The following is a 16,940-nucleotide window of genomic DNA, read 5'->3' as shown; positions in this document are numbered from 1 at the left end:
GTGCTGGTACAGTATTTCATGCTTAGATTGTGTATTTTTTGTTGTTGTTGTTTTGTCTTCCTCAGTAATGATATCCCATTTTCTGGAGAATTCATTACCGTGATTTCTCCCACTCTTAGACACGTCCTTTATATAATCTTCTGCTTGAACAGTCTTAAAAGCATCTGGTTGGCAAAGATCCCTGCTTTATGCTCTGAAAAATCTGAAGTATTTCTGATATTCCCATCTGCCAGTTTCTACCAGCAATTTTGACTAAAATGAGATCAGTTCACTCCAATCTCCAAACAGAGGGATCTCTTTAAAAATGTTTAATTTACCTTGTTTTCTTCAACAAAATACTGCCAGGAAATAAATTAATTACGTGCAATTCAGTTACATAACAATAAAGGGTCAGACTAGCTTCTGACAAATATGTTATTTTGTAGTAATACACATTCAGGAGTGGTGATAGGCTGTTTCTGTCATCTGATTTATGATGGGAACTGGTCACTTCTCATTGTGCTTCTGTCATCTTTATTTGAGGTATAATTATGCTGAATTTAGCAAGTAGGCTGAGTTTTCCTTTGAAAATTAGAGCTACTCTTTGGTTAGAGTGGAGAGAGACAACATAGGATTTGGGTTTGTTTTTTTTTTTTTTTGAAACAAAATGAGTAACAGCAATAATTTGGGTGTAGCAAACTATTTCCAACAGTAAGGTTATTTTATGATGAACTGAGTAGAAGTTGCATGTTTTTGTCTTATGCCATCATAGTTGTGTAATATGCATAATACAATGATACCATTTCAACTTGAATTTTAAGTTGCAGTCATTTTCCTTAACCTTCTAAATTAAACTTTCCACAACTGTACTCATTCAGCTAAAACAAGCAATGATGTTGCTCATTTGAGCACGTTAATGGAAATGTACAGTAAACTCTATTCTAACTTGTACTGAGTATTAAACTACTACAAAATTAGTGAGTGTATAATTGAAGTAGTGGACACTTAGAGCAGGAATCATTTTGTTCCACAAAGAGTGGAGTGAATTTGAAGGGGAAACATCCTGGATCCTTCTTGCATACACATATGCAAGCTTCACCGTGTGGCTTCTGCTTAAAGCTTTTGTGCTCCTGATCTGCAGCGCAGCCTAAAAAGCCGTTAATCTACTTATTTGGGTCTATGTACCTTGCCTTGGTGGGAAGACTGGACTATACCTAGTCAACAGCTAATGCCCATTCTGGTACTGTCTGCTTTCCAGAATGGACTTGGATCACAGTTTTTGATTACTGAGGCTGCAAAATGTATTTCAAAGCAATAGATTGTGTGGATTTCAGTTTAAAACTGATAGCTGGGAGACCTTTTAGATATTAGCATTTATTTTATGTCATTTTCTGGTAAGAGCATTAACACAGTGAAATACTTCTTTGTGTTGTGGTTTTATTTTGTTTTTCTCTTGAAGGCTGTGGGTTGCTTTTTTTTTTTCTTTGGTGTCTAACTGATATTTTCGTTCCTTGTCTCCTTAGTGTCAGTATGTGCTAATGGAGTTCCTAGTTTTAAAAGGAAGAAGTAATGTACGGAGTACTGGATTACTAGATTAGAGAAACAAACAATACATTTACTGTGAATGCATTAATATCTATGTATTGTTTCTACATATATGCTTTGAATGTCCAAGTTCTGAATAAATGTATCTGCTGTGTTGGGTTTTTTGTTGGTTTTCTTTTGTTTGTTTGTTTTTACCAGTAGAGTCAGTGCAATGCAGTATGTGACAAGGCAGGCCCTTTGTCAAGGGCCATAACTGATTTTGGTTTTATTTGTAATGAAAGGCAGCTGAAAGTAATTCTCAAGAATAAGGTATCTTTGTGAACCAGCAGCAGAATAAGATGGGAGATGGTGTATCTTTATACCACTGAAATATTTCCTTTGTTGAAGATTGGGTTTTCTAACTGAATTTCTGGGAGAGTCTTGCACTTAGGGTGGCAAAGCCACCCAAGGCACTAATCCTTTAGAAACTGATTATGAATTGAAGAAGACATGGTTAATGGCTACGTGGGAATAACATGTGGATTAGCAGCAAGTTATATCTCAAGGCATTGATGTTAAACTGCTTTAATGATTGGAAGAGCAACAACATAAACTCACAGTATACAATATTCTTATGTTTTGAAAAACAGGTTTTAAAAGTTGAAGAAAACGAATTTTAGTTTGAAGTAATTGTGGGGTTAACATTTTGGTGTAATGGTATAATTTTTCAGGCTGTGTGTGAGTGGATTTCCACGGCAGCATGAGAAACGCTGGAAAGAACACTGTGGTAGAGTGGTGTTAGACCCTGACTTCATGGTGCAGCTGCTCACAGGTGTCTATTATGCTATGTAAGTAGATCTTTTTTTTTCTGGTAGAAGAAGTGGTGACTGGTTTTGCGTGAATTGAAGTATCAGTGCTTGTTCTTTTCAAATTGGAATAAATGTATTAGGTTAAGTTCAAGGACATAACTCAGCATATTTCCTGTTACTCACTCAGCCAATTGATGATTTGAAAATATCTTTGTCAGCACTGGAGTAGGTGGTGAAGGACCAGCACCAGGTACAGGAGAGAAGGAGGCTCCTGGCTTTGTCTTTTCCTGAGTTTTTACTACCATCAGATAACCTTCTGTTAGTGAGCATAATGAGCTTGGATGCCAAGATAACCTGATGAAATGCAGTCCTCTTGAATGCCGGTAGCTTGAGGTAGCAAAAATCCATTTCTGACAAGAACCAAGTAAAACTTTATGTTGTGACCCCATTTTTCATTCTTTAAGTTTGTCCTGATTACAGTGTCAGCTTTGTCTCACTTGGTGGTGACAGGGAGTATCTTTCTTCATTATATCAAAGAGTAATATGAAACTTACCTGTTTATACTATAAAATAGAGAGCGGTCTGGGTGTGTATGCAACTGATGAACATTCTACATAAAGAAAGAAGGGAAGAGCTGAATTTGGACAGAAAAAAAGCCAATCAGAGTTCATAAGTTATGTAAGATGAACTTTTTTCTTTACATTTAGATATAATGGTCAATGGGATCTCGGCCAGGAGGTATTGGAGGACATAATTTACAGAGCACAGCTTGAACTCTATTCACAACCTCTGTTGGTAAGAAAAAAAGCTGCTGAAATTTATGGACTTGATTAAAAAGAGTATGGAAGCATTTCTGAAATGGACTGTTAATTAAAGCATTTGTGGCCATTTGCTTCATTCCCAAATGCAAGTGGTTGTTAGCAGCTGATGTTTTCAACATAGGTATTTACAACATACTTTTTTCTGATTCTGTATTGGGATCTCCTAGTACTTGTTGATGCAGAAAGCTAGTATTTTCTAATGTAGTACAGCTGACAAAAAACAAGGAGGAATGGAAAAATTTTATTTTATGTGAAATGTTAGAGTAAGGCTCCAAATAAGAAGGGATGTTAAAGAAAGTAAAGTAGAATAGAATATTACCTCGGTTTCTCTGAATTGTGGCCAGACGCCTTTGGTGCTCTTCTGAAATAAAAGTAATTATATTTAATATTGTTACATAACTGAGAAAAAAATGGATTGGGAAGAGTTCTGTGGCATTCTGACATCACTCTTTCCTCCAATAAATTACGTAAAATTATTCTCTTGATGAATTAATATTGGCTCCAGAATTTCTCTACAGGCTTTTGGAGAGCCCTGCATTATAAATGGTTGGTATATATTGAATTATTATAAGAGCTGGTTCCTTTTCAAAATGACTCATTGCTCCATCAGATTGAGAGTTTTAAATTAAATATTGTACTTGCCAAATTAGACCACCTTATCAAAATACAACATTGAAAAGTTGTGTAGGAGGATCTGGAACATAAGTCAATTGATGATATGACAATTTTCAGTCCTGATTATTCATTTTTAATCATTTTGTCTTTTGAGATGGCTTTTAAGAATCTTCTAGAATGTTCACTTTGCTGTTCCAACCCGTTGTTTGGTGATGTCATGACTTTGCTGATTTTTTTTCTGCTTTCTAATTATCGTGTTTTTCATGTATGTGGAAAGGTACATCTGTATATTTTCTTCTTGCTCTGATCCTTGCCTTGTTTCACAGCAGTTTCTGAAAAGCACCTTTCAAGAAATCATTGGATTTATAGAAAGATGAATTTCATATCTTTGGCCTCACTCTGTATATTCAAACCGCCAGACCTTTAAAAAGGTTGGAGTCCTTTCACCTGCTTGCAGTCTCCAGGAGATGTAAATAATTTAGCAGCATAAAACTGAATATTTTAAACACTTACAACTACGGCACCAAATAAAATACCATCTGTGCATCTAGTTAGTCAAGTTCAAGTCTCTGTGATTGCCTAGCAGCAGCAAATTCTTTGAAATCCATTTAATATTTAGGTGATCTTCCATAGTAGAATTCTTTTTATATTTTTGTACAGACTGTTTGTATAATTACAGATATACTAATCAGTCATAATGATGAGACACACCACGCCTTTTAGTGCAAGAGTAGTGCCTCTTTGTATTAAGAAAGATGAAGCAAAGGTTGTTTTGCAGCTTTTTTCTTTTTCTTCTTTTCCTTTGTTTTCCCTTCTGATGGAGAATATTTCCAAGTTTTACTGTTGCTTAATTTTTTTTTCCATATGGTTCTTCTTGATCCCCAAAAGTATAATTTGTGCTGATGAAAAGAGCCAGTTGTTAAAAAGTTCCACAGGTGAAAGTGCTGTATCACTTTCTGGTCCTACTGCAAAAGCCTCTTAATGCTATTTTTCAGATTCTAATCCTGTATACTGGGAAAGAATACCTATTCAAAAGAGGGTGGAACTCTAGCAAAGTAGAGGATTGGAAGGCAAACCACTTTGTGATTGAACTTGATGCACATTGGGTCAGTACAGCTCAAATGGGCTTTGAAATCTCAAAGGAGATCAAGAATGGGGTGGTGAGCACAGTGAGGTTTGTGATGACAGCATGAAGGAAGGACTAAATATGAAAAGAAGAGCAATTTGCAAACAAGTGATGAATCTGAGAGAATTAACTAGCAAAGACCATATCAGAAGTGGACAAGTGGAAGATAGAATGATAAAGAGTATTTCCTATAACGGTGCCAAGAATCATTAGACTACTATGAAGTCAGCAGAGGTGTTTAGTGTGAAGTTACAAGGTAACAGGAGCTGGAGAAGTTCAGGATCAGCTATGTGGCAGCTGCAGTAGACTTCCTTAGAAGTCTTAGAGATGACGAGATGTTAACTTTACTTTTTGAATGAGTTTGACCTGTGCAACCTGGTCTAGGGAGCCTGCTTTGGTAGAGGGGTTGGACTAAGTGATCTCTAGAGATCCCTTCCAACCCCTACAATTATGTGATTCATTTCCTCATGTGGCTGCTGAATGATTTACGTATTAGAATTTGTAGGAAAGTCTCTTTTATTTTACTGTGATATTAGTAAACACTTTTAATTCATCTAGATCTTATGGCATAATATATGCACTGATGTTTATTTTGTGAAGAACTCAAATAATGCCTCATGAAAGACAAACCATACAAATATGGTTCTGGTGATAAAATCGTATCCTAGTAGTTTAGTAGATTTCTTCTTGGTTGTGTTTTTGCAAGTATTAACCAAAAACTACTTAAGTAAGCAGAATTGGTGCATATGGGCTTTGAAAGTTTTAGTGAATTAGTAGAATGTCCCTTACAATTATGACACCTCTGGCAACCTCCAAATATCAGCACAACATTGTCAGAATTTGAAGCTTAATTCTCTCATCAGATGGAGAGGAACGTATAAAAATGTTATTTCCAGCATGAAACTAGGAAATGCTGGATTGTAGCAGCATTCTAAGTAGTTGATACAATGTTGTTTAAGCACAAGTTTTTATACAATTAAGAAAAAAGCTTGTCTCTGTTATAGAACAAAAATACAATTGTCAAAGATGGGGGGGGGGAGTTGTGTGCGCTTTGCTAGAAAAGTGGACTATCTTTCAAAGTTCTTTATTCTAAAGCAGATCTGTATTTCATTAGAGGTTGCAGAACTGTCATCTTATGTTTTATTTGTATCGTAAAGAGTTTATGTGCCTACTGTCTTGGATTAACAGGTAGATGGCATATATTTAAGACTTGCAGAGCACATTTATTTAAGATGTTTCTTTTGTCATACAGTGTGTTCTGATTTTCAGATCAGATTTTGCACCACTTCAAGATATGTTTATTTTTAAACTTTGTTTCCTAATGCAAGAGAATATCCATTAGGAAACAACATAAAGATACTTTTAATAATAATTACTTTATGCCGTAATGGGGACTACCCAAGTTATTGTAAATACTCTTGGTAAGTAGGATTTTATGAGGATTAACTAGATACATTTTCCACGCCTGTTTTATTTTATGTCCAGTTATCTCTGGCCTCCTTATTTGATGTATTTTTTTTCATTAGATGAGGACTAAGAACCATGCAGGAAGCCAATTATTTGTGAGACATAGGAGAAACCCAACAGTACAGCTTCTTTTGTATATAAAATGTCTGTTTATTACTGGATGTGGCCTTAATGTGGTTTATGGCTGTATAAATTCAATAGGATTATGGCAAATCGAGGTGAATTCACTTTCAGTTTTCCAGAAGTTTTGAAACATTGTGTACAACAGCTTTATTTTTGCTGAATACATGCCATAAAGACCTATGAAGGTGGAGGGTGGAAACTTGTCTTGCATATCCGGTGTTGTGACCATTCTTGTCATACAGCATGCATAGTATTTTTCTTGTTTTGCATCCGTTTGGTTGAAGACTTTGTTGTGAAGATTGTTACTGCTAATAGTACAGATGTCAAACATAGGACAAAATGGTTTACATGGAAAAAGTAAAAATTGAGAAAATTCAGCTATAACTTTGGGAACATGCTTGTGATGGACTTTTCAACTTAGTTATCAGCTGTGAGTCTTGGGGATGGGATTGTCCGTCTAGATGGGATCTGCCATAATTAACAATTCTTGGTTGTTTCCCCTTCTGGATCCAGCAAAGAGTTTTAATACTACCATTAGCATGGTCAACAACGGTTGTAGTACAGCATTTTACTTTCATCTTAGGTTGCAAATGCCATGAAGAACTCACTGCCCTTTGATGCTCCTGATGCATCCCAAGAAGGCCAGAAGGTACTGAAAGTAGAAGTTACTCCAACAGTGCCGAGGATTTCTCGAACTGCCATTACAACAGCTTCTATCCGTCGTCACCGCTGGAGAAGAGAAGGTGAGCTTTCTTTTCCTATGCAGGTATTGTAATGTACTGTATTCATCACCGTCACTGTTACCTGGCTTCTGAGTTTGAATGTTTGCGGAACAGTTGGTCATGGTTGTTTTGTTTTTTCCTTTTGGAAAATGATTCTCCATAACAATGTGTAGTATTTTACATCTTCAGAGCACTGCATGAACATGAACATTTTGGATGTTTGGTTTGATTTTGATGAAAAACCTTGAGGTATGTTTAAAGGAGAAAGAAGAAAAAATTTTAAAGAAAATATAAAAGGGAAAAAAAAGACTGAAAATTGTTTACTAAGGCTTTTTCTTCCATTAAATCAGAATGTAATATTATTATGACTCTTTAGTGTAGAATTTCAGTTATTTCTGTGATGCACTCAGAAACTCAGTTGCCCTTACATCATAAATAGCTCAGGAAATTAATGTTATTACTCAGACCTTGATAGGGTTGCAGTTACCCACAGTGACTGAAGACAGTGGGAGATAGAAGATCTGAACATCATCCTCCTAGCATCGTGTGGCCCAACTTACAGAGGGAATGTGTCATAAAGTAGTTTTGGATAGCTTAAAATTTTTTTCCTCCTTCCTTATTGAATGCTTAGATCACATGGAAGCATGCAGGGCCATATGAAGAACAACAGTAAATATATAGTGATGTTTTCCTTCATATGGTTAAATCTTTCTTGTAATTATAGCGAAAAGCTTGCTTTAAAACTTAGCTTTTTCTTCCTGCATGTATAAAACAGATTAAAAAAAGGTACATAATGACTGAATGGAAAACATAGAATAACCTAAACATAAACTGACAGTATGAGAGTCTGAAAACAAGCATTACTTTTTTTTTTCTTCTACCATGTGCCAAAGTATTTAATGACCTCTGGTCCTCAGCTGAATCAGGATGTCCAGGAGAAGAAGCAACTGTCTTCTATTTTCAGGACTCTGGGCCATGTTTGTCTTTCCTGTAGCTGCCATTATATTCATTTTCTAGTCTCTGATATGGAGTATAGCCCACCTGTCCCTTTCTGTGGATGTTCTCACAAACTTTGAACTAAGCATGAGTAGTGTTTTGTGTTTGTTCTATGTCCACATAAATCTTCTATTTTCCCCGCTTGGGTTGGAATGCCAAGAAAGGAACAGAAAAGCACTAAAATGTTATATGTTGAATCCCAGATGGCTTTGACTTCTCAAACGAGGCTGACTCAAGCATACCTGGCTCACCGATCCAACACGGCTCCACAGACCTAGGGATCAAACGTGAGCAAGAGGGGGAGGTGCTGATACGCAGGACCCCTGAGCATGGCTTCCCGGAGCCCACCTTGGCAGCAGCCACAACAGAGGGTAGGACAGAGATGAGGAGGCAGAAGTCAGTGAGGCAATTGCTGGAGGAGGATCCTGGCTCCCTATCCCCAAGCAGAACTTCTTTCCATTCTAGTGTGTGTTTCCGCTATCCCAGGGTGTATTAGCTTCTCTTTGCAATACACGCATCCCCTATATACCTAACATCAGGTCAGGTACTACCTTTTGTTATCACATGGGCTGGCCTGGGGCTTGCATCTGTGTGGTGAAAGGCTGCTTGGCATGGCAAATGATAAAATAAAAATGACAGGGGTAATAGCCAAGAGCTTTGGGATTGCTTGGAATCTTTCTATTACTGAGCATGTTTAATCTAATATTCAGAGGAGAAAATGCACCAGATGAACATGAATCCAGTCCTGAAAAATAGACAGCACAGGATATACATGGAATTGTTTGGCGACAACTTAGTTCCAATAATGTGTTATTAGTCTCGGCTTTTACATTTCCAAGAACAAAGTCAAACCTATCTAAGTCAGATTCACAACTATTAATGTTTTTATTTGACAGTTACCTTTAATTGAAGACTCATAATCTTACAACTAGTGTAGATGGGTGATCTGACTGCTATAAAAACAAGTACCGAAAAGGAAAAGCTTGTGTTTCTCAATGCTTTAGAAACGATAATTGCTTCTTTATGTTGTGCTGTCCACACAAGTGCTGTAGGGCTTCATATTCCCACACTGTAATCAGGAACAGCAGATATAGTAGTTGGTAGAGATTTATTTTACTTCAGTTCACCTGTTAATTTTGTCATCTCAATTCCATGAAAGGTATAATTTCAAGCACTGAATTTGAATCATGATTTCTCATCAGAAATTAATTCTCATTTCTTATAAATTTAGCTAAATGTAATTTGAAGTGTTTTCGTATTTTAAGTCTCCTTTTCTATCTGAACAGTCTTGTGGTATTTCCAAAATTTGTAAATGAGATGTATTTGCAGATTCTGCATAGGCTTCAGATTTGTTCTTCCGGAAACAATCATCTAGAGAATTTGAAGATTAAATGTAGTGTCACCACAGTTCTTATCCTTAATCGGAGTTGTTGTCAAGCATGGAATTATAACGTATTCCTTGGTGCATAGTGGGTTTGAGCATGCTCAGTAAATGAGTATGGCCTTCTCCTAACTTCACTGGTTCACCTAATCTTATTCCTTTGCATGTGCATGACCTGAAGGATATGGAGAAGTCCTCAGATGCAGAGAACATTCTGGAAGAGAGAGGAAGTAGGAAAGAAGTTGAAAAAGATGTGACGTAGTCTTAGTTTGTTCCCAGATGCCTGTATCATTTGAGATGTTACTGGAGAAGTGGTAATTCCACATGCCTCTGTTAAAGTTGGTTGAATATACTTCTTTAAATGTTGGCAATATATAATTACATGCTTGGGTGAATGGAGTTCTGCTAGTTAACACTAGCTGGGAAAAGGCACAGGAATGGAGTTTGGCTTGAGTGTAGAATTATATGTGTAGATACTGGTCTATTATTGATAGTGATTTCACAGAAAGTTTTGCTTAATGAATATCCTCTCATAAGTTTTTGGTATCAAACAATATATTGAGATCATTTTCAGTTACTTGTCAGCCTTCAGATATGGAAAGGATAAATAGAATTATTACTTTGAAATAAAAAAACAAAACAAAACAAAAAAACCCTACAATCCTTTTGACCCAATAATTACAAAAAAGGCAGAAGACTTCAAGAATGGCTGAGTAATATCTGAAAAGATACTCTGCTTCTGAGTGGTAGCAGCTACCAATCTGCACTGTTTTCAGTCATAGAGAAAGCTGTATCCACGTCTTCAGAATTACATACTGATAAAGTATTCTTTAGAGAAAGATTTATCCTGATAAAGAACAGCAAGAATCCCAAAGACATGCTATGTTGCAAATGATATGATTTCTGTTAGGATGGGCTGTCTTTTTTTCTTCTGGCCTTATAATAGAGTACTCGGCTTTTAAGTTTTATTTTCCAAACTGTCTTATTGGTCTCGTGGAAAACAAACAAACAAACCTCTGTGACTTCATCCTGATTTGCCTCCAAACACAGTATGTAAAGAATGGAACATTTTTCGTATGTTCCTGTGGTTATTTTTTAGTGGAAAAATAGATGTATTGGGAAAAGATTTTATTTATTAAATTATTTCAGTCCCACTGAGAACATCTGTAGCTATATGGATCTAGCTAGGAAGGTATTTCTCATGCATGTTGTCTTCTCTATCTTCTTCATTTTTTAGTACTGCTGAGCTGCTTGGGCCTGTCTAGTTGCAGCATCAAAAAGCTTGCAACAACCCCTCTCAGTCTTGTCTTTAAATTTTGTGAATGAACTGATGCTTTTTTTTTTTTTGTGACCCCTTTGCTTCTCTGTCCCTGAATTAGGAGCATATGTTTCAGTAATTTATTCCTCAGATGTTTTGACATAAGCTGTGGGGAAGCAGTAATGTTCTCATAATAATAAAAAGCTTAGTAGTATTGTCTGGAGACAGCATTTTGCAAGTTACATGTCTTTTCCAGAACAAAAGGGATTGAGAGGGGACTTCAGCTGCTATTATTGCTGCTTGTAACTAAACACGCTTTCATCCAGCTTTGCATGGTTATAAAGAAAGATATACTTCGATTTATTGAAATAATTATCTTTCTTTTAGTAGGCTCCAGTTACATCATATTTTTATTAGCATTTTTATTTGTGTGGGAAGGTTGGGATGGGGGAGATGGGGAGATGTGGTGAATGATAAAAAGAATTTCTTGCTGTCTAAGGTAAGAAAATGCTTGTATGTCTTGGTGAGAAGATAATGGTCTACTTTGAGCAGTGGGAAGTAAGAGTATGTACTTCAAATATGGATACAAGAACTTAAAGCACATGAAGCAGTCTTCATTTTGATGATAGCCTTTGAAGCCTGTTTTTTTTCCTAAGAAGGATAAAGACTTTACCAATGAAGAAAGACTGCTTTAACGTGAACCATATTATCTTTATGCTTCTTAGAAGGCTTAGAAGTCAAGTTAGAACTATATAAAACAGCAGAACAGTCTCGCATTGCGTTGCTGGGAGCGGCCTGAGCGTGGTCTAACTTAGAGAAGGCTAAACATTGCTATAAGCTAACATGCAGTAATGGTAATTCCAAGGCAAAACTTCCTAAAAAGAGAAATTGGTTTAAAAGAAATAGAGTATTGAAGCCTCCCTGTAAAGTTTATTTTTGCTTTATGTTTCAAAAATGTGATCAGGCTTGTGTTTCTTCTGTGCAGAGGAAGGCTTTGTAGCTGCTCTGTTTGCCATAACAAAATGTTCTGTAATGCTCTGATAGCAATCAGTATGAAAGGATGGGGTTCTACTCAGATATTATATTCTCTTAGATCTTTACCACCCCATTCCATGAATGCAATTGAGACATATTTGCTTGTTGGCACTCTGGGATGAGCAAGCTGCCAGTATAGCAGTACAGTGGCTTTAGCTGTTAGTGAGGCATTGCAGTTTTCTCAGCAAAAAAAATAAGAGAAAAGTTCAGACTTCACAGCTTTTATATAGCAAAGCAAAATTCTTACAGCCTGAATGTCTTTTTTTTGTGTATGTGTGCAGAAGTAGTTGAAACTGTAAGGATTGTTCCCACTGAATCAAGCTATCAAGCTCCTTTTTCAGTTTTGAAACTTAAATGCTGTTCAGTACTGAAACAATAACTTGTTTTAAGTACTTGGAGCTTAGAAAGTGGATTGGAATAAGATTTGAAAAAACAGAAGTCTTCATGTGTAGCCCTAGTCATATTATAGGACTGAAAACAAGGATATAAGGAAGAAGCTTGACAGACTTTCAAATCCCATTCCAAAGCACAAAGTTTCAAACTTTAAGTTTCTACTTTTTTCTTAAAAATCTTGATGCTGAGATTAAAGCAAATATGATATGGAAGCACCTAGGTGTAGAGTTGCTAGAAAGAAGGGGAAGATTGAGCTCTGTGAGAGAGAACTAGGAATTAGGTTACGCTCCAGCGAAAAGCATAGTCACATTGTTTGAGGAGACAGCATACAACAGAAGCCTTCTGCCTCTCTTTGGAGCATTGTTGCTGGCTTAGGAGGTAACCTAATTCTGAAGCTTACCAAGCACATGCCAGAAAAGTACTTGAACATGCTCAGATCTTGCCTCGAACTAAGATAAAATAGTCAAAAAGCCGTTTTCTTTCTCTTTTCAGAATATACATGATAATAACTAAACCCACATAAAGGAGGAGAATGGGTACTCATACCCTTAGGCAGAACTAAAACAAATTAGTTGTACAAGGCCTAATTCTTCTGTGCTGATAGACATGTTTTTAGATATAGTCTGTACTGATAAAGATATTGCAGAGGAAGAGCAAATCAAGCTCAGGAAATACTTACTGTCAGATTCCATTATTCTGCTATATTTAACTAGAGGATTATTGGCTGAGAATCAGGAATTTTTACAAAACAGGTGGATCAGCAAATGGGGGTTTGTTTTGATATTGTGTGCATCTCTGTATTCACGTAACTTGAATGCTTACTGTGTGTTCTGATTGGTTTGGGTTTTTTATTTTTTTGGCTGTTCTTTTTATTAATAGATACTGAAGGTGTAAATGGAAGAGAGGAATCTGTGAACCTTAATGATGCTGATGAAGGATTTTCATCGGGAGCATCTCTCAGCAGCCAGCCAGTTGGGACCAAACCTCAATCATCTGTATCCCAGAAGGGCAGCTTAAGGAAAACAGCAAGTGGACGTTCTGCTAAGGATAAAGAAACCTCTTCTGCAGCAAAATGCAATGACAGCCCTCGAGATTCGGTAGCTCGGAAGCAGTACATGCACCAATCCACTGATCTTGGTGCAGATGTAATTGAGATGACACCTACTAAGAAACACCTCAGCCTGCCTGCTGGGCAAGTGGTGCCAAAAGCCAACAGTTTGAGCCTGATCAGGACTGCCAGTGCTTCTTCCAGTAAATCGTTTGACTATGTGAATGGTAGTCAAGCAGGCTCTGGTGTTGGAGTTGGTACAGAAGGTGTTACTAATCTAGCAGCTGGTAACACCAATCGTTTTTCAACTATCAGCCTACAGGAGGACCGACTAGGCCACGCTGGGGAAGGTAAAGATCTTCTCCCTCCTGGAACTCCCCTAACCAAACAGTCTCGATCTCCAAGTTTCAATATGCAGCTGATATCCCAGGTGTAACATTTAACTCCCTTTGTCAGGATCCCTCTTTGCCCTAAATCCCCAGGCAAGTTCATTCTTAGGCAAAACAAGAACCATCATCCTGCAGTGTGAAAATACTGACTGTTGTGATCTTGTTTGATTTGGTTTAGCTATCATACTGTATTACTGAAACAGCAATAATTCTTCCCTCACCTTCATTCTGCCCCCTTGTAAACATGGTTGTGAAGCAGTATATAATGTACTGTATGCCTTTTTCCATGCCTTCCTTTCTCCTTGGGTGATGTGCAATCCATCGTAGGCTGATCAGTCCCATTTCAACACTGTGAGACTGGAGACACCATCGGAAATGGTGAATGTGATCCCTATGAGATGATGCTTTGGCTTTGTTAAGAAATAGAAACGGGTTTGTTTTCTCAGTCTACAGTACTGCAAAGACTACTGGATCATGACTTTTCTTTCTCAGAACCAGGAGTGCCTCAGAGATTTCTAATGTGACTTCGGACCTCTCTGAGTCTGTGCAATCAATTCTGGGGAGGGAATTGTCATTGCTGCTCCTGGCTGCCTAGAGCACTTTCATTAAAATGAGGGTAGTTTTTTCTCTTCTGCCCCTAGTCTCTCATCCCAGAAGCTTTTGATGTTCAGCAATTGGGACATGGTTATTACCAAGCTCTTTTCCCTCAAAAAGTGGATTGTAAGTCGATAATGTGGGTTACAATGCACTCCTAATGGCGTTGTAGCCATGTGTAACGCTATATGTCTTCCCCTCCAGGACACAGGGTCATTCTGCATGTAGACTAACATTTAGACAAGACCGTGCTGTTAAAGAAGTTTGGTTTGTAATTGGGAGGGAAACACTATGTTCCCAGAAACTAATGGATAGCTCTGCTCCATTTTTGTTGTGGGTGGTGGTGGTGGTGTTTGTTGTTGTTTTTGTGAGGTTGTGATTGCTGAGTTCAAAGGTGTATTTGGGTAAAGAGTATTTCTCAAGCTGCTTTCTACGGTATCATGGATCCCTGCCCCTTTCAGCTTCTTCCTCGGATTCCCTAAATTCAGTCATGGAATCATTTTGAGAATCTTGCAGTCCAAACAGACCATCCTCTTAAGGGACTGTCTCAGGGATAGAGACAATTTTTTTTGCTAGAAACACAGAAGCTTTAATGTGAAATGGAAATGCTTTTCTAGAAACACCATTTACACAAAGGGGTACTGACAGTCTTTTTTTTTTCCCAGAAGGATCACAGTTCATTGCCTTGGTAATTATCATCTATTAGGTTTTTCATCATTATTTTAGAGGATAGGCCCCTACTCTAGAAAATGCAGAACTCATGCCATTGAGCCAAGCCTTGAATGTATATGACTGGTGTGAATGGTGGGCACTGGCTGGTACTTGTACTAGAGAACACTGCTTAGAAGCACATTTCTGATTGTGTGGAGAAAATGTTTGTCATCCTGTCTCTCTCTCTCTCTCTGTCCCATTGTTAGAGAGATAAGGAGGAAGTTCATCCTGTATTCTTAAGTAATGTATGATATTCTGGAAGTTTACAAATTGTAAATTCACAGAAAAGAGTTCTGATCTTCATGTGAGCACTTTGGTTTCATTGTCACTGTGAAGAGTAAACATAAGCTGTTAGACATAGCAGATTATCTTTGAATGGCAGAGAATCTGTAAGAAATTCAGGACAATAACTTGGTGTTACTTTCATTGTTAGGTTTTATAATGTTTATTTTTTTTCTTTTGAAACTATTTCAATTAGAACTTTCGAATTTACATTGAAACCTATTTAAATATCTGAAAGTATTCAGTAACTTGATAAATCACTTTGTTAGTCTCGTCTTCAGATCTTATGTGCATGGAGAAGTAAATTAAATGGCATCTGGACTGATGCAGAAATTTAGTTACAAAATAGAATCATCGGAAAGAAAGCACTGCTGTTTCAAAATTTAGATTAGTTTTTAAGGGCTGTTACAGATAGAATCAAGGCACAGTTTAATCTCAACTGTGAGGGAGGGATTTTCTGTTTAAAAAATGAACAAACCTATGATTAGACTTCGCTTAAACTTATTTTGTCAAGTTTTGCTGGCAGAGGTGATTGGCAAGTTACAGTTGTGCAGAAGTTTGCTTGGTGGTAGTTTCTTCCTTGAAAATACAAATTTATGTCTTGTAGTGATCATCACTATGGGAATTCTATTGCAGTGCCATCACCACGAACTGATAAGGACCAAATGATTTGCTTAAATCTTTTGTAAAGAAAAGGTCAAGAGTGTCAGCTTCTTGAGTAATTACTTTAATATTTCTAACGCCTTTAAAAAAATAGGGTTGCTTGTTAGTAAGGTTCTCTTTTTGCTCTTACAAACATTCCTATAGAAGTTTTAGGATTCATACGTTGGCATTGGGCCAGATGCTGCAAATGAATACTTCATGCTCTGAAGAGTGGAGCTCCACACTGTTACAGTATTCTGAAAAAGTGAGACAGCCCAGTGACTTCAGATGGGGAAATCAAATGTACATGCATCAATTTGAAGTAGTTAGAAGTTCAGTCAAGCTACAAGTCAAGATGTTTTTTGCAGTCCTCATTTTGATGATGTACCTTTTGTTATAGTTCAGTTTGTTTTATTCTGGTTTGTGTGTGTATATACACACGTACACAAGAACAAACCATATATGTATATGTCTACTCCATTTAGAGTTTTAAAAAGGTTCAATTTCATTTCTGTTAAAAAAGTGTTTTTTTTCTGTGTGCTGATCTGCAGCATCTGTAACTTACCAAAATTCTCCTCTGAGTGCAGTGTTTCAGTTGTGGGAAGTTATTTTGTCATTTTCCAGACAGATACGGATTGATGACTGTCTTAGAAATTGAGGCTCTTAACTGCAGAGCAACTGTAGTAGCAGTCTCTGTCAGTGCTGTGTATCACGTTTATCCCTAATCCTTCTAGGTTTCTCAGACTATACCAAGGTGCGTGAAGACTGGAGCAAAACCTTGTATAGTGATGTTCAGTACACTTCAAAGTACTGTGGTGGTAATAAAGTTAGAAATGTCCAGGATTAGGCTGAGAGAATAATCTGCTGGTTTTCTGATTGTGTGTTAAAAAGTAAACAGAAAATGTGCTCTAGTTTTCTGGTACTGATGATATATACCTAAATTTAAACCTCTTTATCCTGAATTCACTTGGCTGTGTCATGTTTTAGAACATCTGGTATTTAATATAAGGCACTAGAAATATTTC

The 16,940-nt window shown here is 37.1% G+C and overlaps 1 protein-coding gene across 3 annotated transcripts in view; it reads left to right on the top strand.

Moving 5' to 3' along the window:
- LOC136057594 (hyccin 2-like) overlaps positions 1 to 16,940 on the top strand; it is a 73,337-nt gene that overhangs the window by 36,182 nt on the left and 20,215 nt on the right. For 2 of the 3 annotated variants that reach the window (XM_065750359.1, XM_065750358.1), the window contains 5 exons: positions 2,235 to 2,351; positions 3,020 to 3,107; positions 7,048 to 7,207; positions 8,386 to 8,553; positions 13,129 to 15,752. In XM_065750359.1, the coding sequence (XP_065606431.1) occupies positions 2,235 to 2,351; positions 3,020 to 3,107; positions 7,048 to 7,207; positions 8,386 to 8,553; positions 13,129 to 13,733 (1,138 nt within the window). In that variant the 3' untranslated portion in view covers positions 13,734 to 15,752. Of the gene's footprint in view, positions 1 to 2,234; positions 2,352 to 3,019; positions 3,108 to 7,047; positions 7,208 to 8,385; positions 8,554 to 13,128; positions 15,753 to 16,940 lie in introns of those variants that run through there. The other variant, XM_065750360.1, reaches the window with a different exon arrangement.

Source organism: Cyrtonyx montezumae, unplaced genomic scaffold (genome assembly GCF_038088225.1).
Source record: "Cyrtonyx montezumae isolate F1298 unplaced genomic scaffold, pur_monq_1.0 scaffold_7, whole genome shotgun sequence".
Taxonomy (NCBI): domain Eukaryota; kingdom Metazoa; phylum Chordata; class Aves; order Galliformes; family Odontophoridae; genus Cyrtonyx; species Cyrtonyx montezumae.
The sequence above is the reverse complement of the archived record's forward strand: the minus strand, read 5'-3'. Positions and strand labels throughout refer to the sequence as shown.